This window comes from Hylobates moloch, unplaced genomic scaffold (genome assembly GCF_009828535.3).
Source record: "Hylobates moloch isolate HMO894 unplaced genomic scaffold, HMol_V3 SCAFFOLD_21, whole genome shotgun sequence".
In the NCBI taxonomy this organism is placed as follows: domain Eukaryota; kingdom Metazoa; phylum Chordata; class Mammalia; order Primates; family Hylobatidae; genus Hylobates; species Hylobates moloch.
Genome location: NW_026652296.1, coordinates 31407618 through 31414665, shown reverse-complemented (window position 1 = coordinate 31414665; position 7048 = coordinate 31407618). Strand labels below are relative to the sequence as shown.

Sequence of the window (7048 nt, the reverse complement as noted above, 5' to 3'; positions counted from 1 at the left end):
TTCCTTCCTTCCTTTCCCCCTTCCTTCCCTTCTTCCTTCCTTCCCTTCTTCCTCTCTTCTTCCTTCCTCCTTTCCTTCCTTCCCCTCTTCCTTCCTTTCTTCCTTCTTCCTTCCTCCCTCCCTCCCTTCCTTCCCTTCTTTCTCTCTCCTTCCTTCCTTCCTCCCTCCCTTCCTTCCCTTCTTTCTCTGTCCTTCCTTCCTTCCTTCCTCCCTCCCTCCCTCTCTTCCTTCCTTCCTCCTTCCCTCCCTCCCTTCCTTCCCTCCCTCTCTCTTTTCCTTCCCTCCTCCCTCCCTTCCTTCCTTCCCCTCTTATTCCTTCCTCCTTCTCTCTCTCCCTCCCTCCCTTCATTCTTCTTTTCCTTCCTTCTTTCTTTTTTTCCTTCCTTCCTTCTTCCCTTCCTTCCTTCCTTCCTCCCTTCCTTCCTCCCTCCCTCCCTCCGCCTCTCATATTTGAGTGCCTCCATGGTTTTTGGTATAGACTTGACCATGGGAGCCTGAGCTGACTTGGAACGAATCCCCATCCTTGAGGGCTCTCAGGCTGTGGGGTGAAGAGCATGTAAACTGAAAACGAAACCGTGTAACAACAGCGGTGGAAAGAGTAAATTAATCACAGCGGCCTTGGTATCAGGTGTCTACCAGGTAGCAGGCATCAGCACAGGTGTTAACTCCTCATGCCCTGGGGGTGGGTATCATCGTCTCCATTTGACAGGTGAAGCGAGCAGAGCTCACACAAAGTGTGACTCGCTTAAGGTCACATGACTATTATAGAAATGGTGGATGGGAATTTTCACCCAGGACTGTCTATCTGACGGTTAGATTTCTCTGAGGGTGCTACTCAGTCGAGTCAGCTTGGAAAGCAAAAATCAAGTGTAATGAAAAGTACCCCTGGCAAATCCTCAGAGGCACTAGGTTGGGGACTGATATTCAGTCTCCTAGTGAGTCCAGCACAGTTAGGGTTCCCTGCAGCCCTGGAGCAGGTTCCTCTTCCTTCCACAGAGGGTACTGGCTGGGGTAATATTAAATCATAATATAATCCAATACCAGTGTGTATTAGGAGCTACTGTGAGCACTTCACAGGTGTTAAGCTCATTTTATCCTCTCAACAACCTTTTGAGGTTGGTACTTTTCTTATGCTCACTTTACAGATGAGGAGCCCCAGGCACAGAGGAGTTAGCAACTTGTTCAGGGTTATACAGCCAGGAAGCGGCGGAGCTGGAGTCTGAATTTAGGGTAGTCTGGTCTGCCAAATCCCTCATTCTTTCCTACTATACTGCTAGTTGTTTTTTTTTTTCCCAGCTTATCTTTAAAGACTTGTCCTTAGGTAGCTGTAGGATGAGGGGCCTATCGGGACTGAGCCTCAGACAGCAGATTCTGCCTCTATCTCATAACCACTTAGGGTGTGTGCCCATTGGGCCACATGGTCCTTACTTAATTTCTTTCTCTCTTCTTGTCTTTCTTTCTGTATTTTTTCTTTTGTCTGAAGAGCATGTTAAACTTGCATAAGCTGTAATTTTATTGTAATCAAACTGTCAAAGAGGCCCAAAGTGACAGGGAAGTGAACGCAACTGCCTCTCTTCCTGCAGTGGTCAGGGAAGGCTTCCGGGAGGAGGTGGCATTAAAGGCATAAAGGGTGAATAGGAGTTTAAACAACACACAAGGAAAGGAGAGGCTCTCCAGGCAAGAAGAGTGAAAGTATAGGTGAGAAGAGATTGTTTTGGGAGGGACTCTTAAGTCCTTCCGGGTGGCTGTGTGAGCTGGGCAGGAGGCGAGGTGGGGTGGCAGACAGGGCCTTTCAGTGCCTCACTAGGGAAGCTGGACTTTATGTTAAAAGCAGTGACCGTCAATGTGTGGACAGTGGGCTCCTTGGGGATTTCCGAGCTCCACATTGTAGCCCAAGACAGGGAAACCGAGGCCCTGTAAGGCTCGTCAGCCTGTCCCATCCCACTCAGTTCCCCAAGGCTCTTCCATGCTGACCAAGCACTTACCTAAATGCTCTTATTCTCACGTCTGGCTGATGGAAGCGGCTCAGTCTGGCAGGTCTCTCTGGAAGGGCATCTACTGGGGGACGGAGAGAGGGTTGACAGAGAAAATACAGGATATCTATGCCCAGTTACATTTGAACTTCGGACAAACAGCAAGTGATTTTTATATCTCAAATATTGCATGATATATACTAAAAGTATTCATTATTTTTATGAAATTCAAATGTGATTGGGGGTCCTGTATTTTTATTTGTTAAATCTGTCTAGTCTAGATGGAGGGGACAGGTCACTTCCCAAATAGAATTGAAACCCCTGTGCCTTAGTCAGCATCCCATCAGAGAATTAGAGAAGCTGAGCCTTTAGGAGTCATCTAGAACAAGGGATTCTGCCTCTGGTGTGGACTTGGAAGGCCCATGGATCGGCTGGACCAGCAGTCGGAAGGAAGAGCTGCCACAGACAACAGTAAGGACAAACGGGAACATGTGTCTGTCTGCCACCCCTGCCCATGTCACTGCCACAGTGACCTGCAGGAGAACCTGCCGCCTTCCCTCTGAGAGGCTTTGTAACCATGGTTACAAAGGAAGGGCCCTGGGGAGTATGGAAACTGCACCTCAGTTCTGCCCTGGTCTGTAACTTTGGGTAAGTTACTAATAGTAGTCAACTTCTCCATGCCTTGGTGTCCTCACACATTAAATGTATACAAAAACTCACACCTCCCTTAGAGAGTTGCGGAGAAGATCCAATGGGAATGAGCCCAGCCTGGCAGCTGACATTTCCTAAGCAGTCAATTAATAATAGTTACTAGCAGTGTCAAAGAGTTGCTATCCATTTATTTTGCTATTAAAAAAAAAAGTCACTTGTTTTAAAAGACAAGATAGGCTGGGAATGGTGGCTCACACCTGTAATCCCAGCACTTTGGGACGCCAAGGTGGGTGGATCACCTGAGGTCAGGAGTTCGAGACCAGCCTGGCTAACACGGTGAAACCCCGTCTCTACTAAAAATACAAAAATTAGCCAGGTGTGCTGGTGTGTGCCTGTGATCCCAGCTACTTGGGAGGCTGAGGTGGGAGAATCGCTTGAACTGGGGAGGCAGAGGTTGCTGTGAGCCAAGATCATGCCACTGCACTCCAGCCTGGGCGACAGAGCGAGACTCTGTCTCAAAAAAACAAAACAAAAACAAAAGACAAGATATTAAGAAGCAGTATGTTTCAAAATCCTATCTTGATTAAGTAACTCACCAGGTAAGTCTTGGAAAGATAACATAAACCACCTTCAAAAGCATCTCCAAGTGCCAAAGTGAAAATCAGATACCGCGCACAAGCGAGTTACAAATCTCTGAAATCTTAGCGACTCTTCCCCCAAATAAATGGAACGGATAAGCGCTAAGTGATGGGAAAATAACAAAATTCTGCTTCAGCACTGTTACAGATGCAGTGACTGCTGATTAAAAGAAAATACTTCCTTTAAAAAGGCCACTTATGAAAAGGAAACTCTAGTAGCAAAAGCTGGCATGGAATGGGGGTCAGGCAGCAGGTGGTGGCCACAACCAGGGGGGCATTGATCAGATGTGAGATGGGGAAGGCCAGTGGGCCTCCAGGGGGGCTGAAGGGCAGAGGACCCAGAGGACAGTGGCTCCCTTCCTTCCTGCTGCTCAGAGAGTGGTGGGGAGAAGGGTTTCCTGTAACCTCAGGGCCTGTTTTCACTGCTTGTTTTCATGGCCATTCAATGCTCTGGCTTGTTTTCAGGCCTGAACAGGGGAAAAAAAAAAAAAAAAAAAAAAAGCCAATTCCTTGTATTTGGAAGAATGGGGGTAAATTGGCCCTCTTCAGGGTGTTGGAAGCCTCTCTCTGCCTCCTGCTGGAAAAAGAGGCCCCTGGGCAGTCTTTTTAGCCACTTAGCCTGGTTCTGAGGTTTTCTTCTTAACAACTTATAATTCCAGATTGCAGCAAGAAATACAAATGCACTGGAGACCGGGTCTGTGCCAGAGGTGGAGGGGTTGGGCAGAGTGTTCCCAGGAGCACAGCAGGAGGAGAAAGTTCCAGGGTAGAAACTGGAACTCCTGCATGTTGTACACAAGTGGAATGGAGGCAATGAGGCCATCTGGATATGATTAAAAAAAAAAAAAAGTTCACGCCTTTGATCCAAGCATCTCACATCTGGGGATATCTATGCAATAATGTTTAAGACAAAATTGTTTGCAAGTAGGGAAAAAATAGAAACAGTCCAGCTCTCCATCAATAGGGAATTCGTTAATTCAATTATTATGTTGACATCTGTCAGTGGCAACTTGTTGCTTTTTTTCCTTCAACTCTGTCTTCCCCATCAGCTGGTCCCGTGGGCTCTGCCACCAAGACATGTTCCAGGCTGGAGGCCGCATCCCTAGTCCCTACCACCATCGCCTATTGCCCGTGCCTCTGAATCCTGTAGCCTGACAACTTCCTGGTTCCTCCACTGGTGCCTCTCCAATCTGTTCCTACACAGCTGCAGGACCCCCGGGTTCAGGGACTTCACATGTCTCTCAGGATAAAATCCACAGGCACTGTCTCATTGGGCCCTGGCCTGACTCTCCAACCTGGTTTCAAAAATGCTCATTCTCTACCTCCAGTTGAATCACACTTGAGCTTAGTCCAGCCTCCCAGCCTTTGCCCTGGCTGCTTCCTCTGCCTGGACTGCTCCATGCTCCTTCCTTCTCTTCCTTCCGGTGGCAGTAAAATGCCATATCCCTGGGGACTTCACGCATTGTCTGTAAATTGTTTTCCCTCTCCCAATCAGTGTCTCTTTAACACTTTGTCCATCTTTTCTTTTTTCTTTTTTTTTTTTTTTGAGACAGAGTCTCACTCTGTCACCCAGGCTGGAGTACGGTGGTGAGATCTCAGCTCACTGCAAACTCTGCCTCCCCGGTTTAAACAATCCTCAGCCTCCAGAATAGATGGGATTACAGGCATGCACCACCACATCCAGCATTTTTTTTTTTTTTTTTTTTTTTTTTTTTTTAGTACAGATGGATTTTCTCTACTAAAACCCTAGGCTGGTCTTGAATGCCTGGCCTCAAATGATCTGCCTGCCTTGGCCTCCCAAAGTGCTAGGATTGCAGGCATGAGCCACAGTGCCTGGCCCCATCTTATTTTCTTCATAGCACTCAGTATAAGATGAAATGCTCTCAACTATTTATTCATGCATTTGTCAATTATCCCTCCCATGAGAACTCAGAGCAAGGACTGAGTGTGTTGTGTGCCCTTGCCTGGTGTACAGGAGCTGCCCGCTCTACACATGTTTGGTGAATGAAAGAATGAATATAAGAATGTTATGAAGCTGCTTGAAAGAATGAGGTAGACCTGTATGTCTTACTTGGAAAGGTGCCTTTAATGTATAGATGTAAATCCACTTATGAAAAACCAGAAATTAATCAAGTCTATGGCATTAGAATAGTGACTAGTTTTTGAGGGCTCACTATCATCTGGGCACAGTTTTAACCACTTTTACTGTCTTTTCTCATTTTGTCCTCACAGCAGCCTTCTGGGATAGGTACAGTTTTTGCCAGCATTCTACAGAGGAGGACGCTGACACAGAGAGGTTAAGAAACTTGCTTAAGGTCACGCAGTCAGGAAATGGAGGAGCCAGGAAATGAATTTATAGGGTCTGACCTCTGAAAGAACATTCACTAAGTGGTGTCGAGTGTTTGTTTCAGGGGATGGAGAGGGGCTGGGGTGAGATTCTGCAGGCTGTGGGATATTAGGGGAGAGGTCCAGACGCCAGTTCCATTCCTGTGTGATCTTGGGCAAGTCATCTGCTTCTCTGTGCTCACCTGGGAACCAGAGGCGATGGTGCAGGGCTACCGAGAGAAGTAAATAGGATAACGTACCCACAGCGCCCAGCTCGGGGCCCTCCATCAGCCAGTGATGGGAAGGTTTGGTGGAGCAAGTCTGAACTTCAAGGCCTGAAAGCCCCGTCCCGGTTCCTTGCGCCAGGGCCACACAGGGGTGGGGAGAGGGCTGCAGGGCCTGGTTGCTTGGCTTGAGGCAGGGTCCTCCCTCAGGGCCTCGGCTCTCCCAGCTGTCGGCCGCGCTGCTGCTTCCCCTGCTCTGGACCGCGACTGCCTGGGCTGGGCGGCGGCACCAGCGGAATGCGCAGGGGTCATTTTTGGAAGAGCTCAGCTCCAGGTGCAAGGTGCCAAGAGCAGGGCGGATGACTTCAAAGGGCCTTTGCAGCATGTTCTGAAAGATGAGCCCTTGCAGCTCTCCCTGCCCCCGCAGAACACACAGCTTGAAAGGGAAATCGAGCTCCGAGCAGGTGGCTCAGGAATTTGGTGCACGCTGGGGAGGCAACTCATTTGGGCACAAATACGTGAGGAGGGCGTGGCCTCCTTACACTCCCGGTTAGTATTGCGCGTTTGGGTCCGGGGTAAGCTCGCCTTCTGAGCTTTCATCGCTGGCCGTATTTCGCATTCATTTTTCTGATTATTCCATGATCCCTTTCCTCCCCGACAAGGGCCTGGGATTTGTCTGTTGCTCTCTGTGTCTACAGTTCGACCTGCAGTAGACGACGAGTGAATATTTCCCTAGTGAATGAATGCGTTTTCCTCTTCCACCAGTTTCATCACGTTGGAAAGGCACCGGGATTTAATCCTGCCTCTACTAATAACCAGTTGGGTAATCTTGGACTTCGCTGTTCAGCTATAGGCTTAAAATCTGCCTCCATTTGAACTCAGGCCCTGCCTCTTACTAGCTGCGTCACTTTAGAAAGTTGTCAAACTTCTCCGTGTTTCAATTTCCTCATTTGGGCAATGGGGCACTCAGTGCTATGTCACAGATTGGAGTGAGGGATAAACGGCTTAACACATAGGAAGCACAACTAGGACGGCACATAGTAAGATCTAGATAAATATTAACTCGTATTATTTTATTATTATTTTAAAATCAACTTTATTAAAGTATTAACTTACAAACAATAAAATGCACTCATTTTTAAGCATACAGTTTGATGAGTTTTGACTGAAATATACACCCATGTAAACACCACCTCAATCAAGATAAGCATTTCCAGGTTCCCAAAAGTTCCCTTTGTCC

The 7048-nt window shown here is 47.8% G+C and overlaps 1 protein-coding gene across 1 annotated transcript in view; it reads right to left on the bottom strand.

Annotated features, from left to right (window-relative positions):
• Positions 1 to 6287, bottom strand: part of LOC116461181 (uncharacterized) — a 64344-nt gene extending 58057 nt beyond the window's left edge. The window contains exons 1-2 of the mRNA XM_032142674.1: positions 5845 to 6287; positions 1986 to 2055 (exon numbers count right to left, since the gene is read on the bottom strand). Coding sequence (XP_031998565.1) covers positions 1986 to 2055; positions 5845 to 6193 — 419 coding nt within the window. The 5' untranslated portion in view covers positions 6194 to 6287. The remainder of the gene's footprint in view (positions 1 to 1985; positions 2056 to 5844) is intronic.
• Positions 6288 to 7048: the final 761 nt, after the last annotated feature.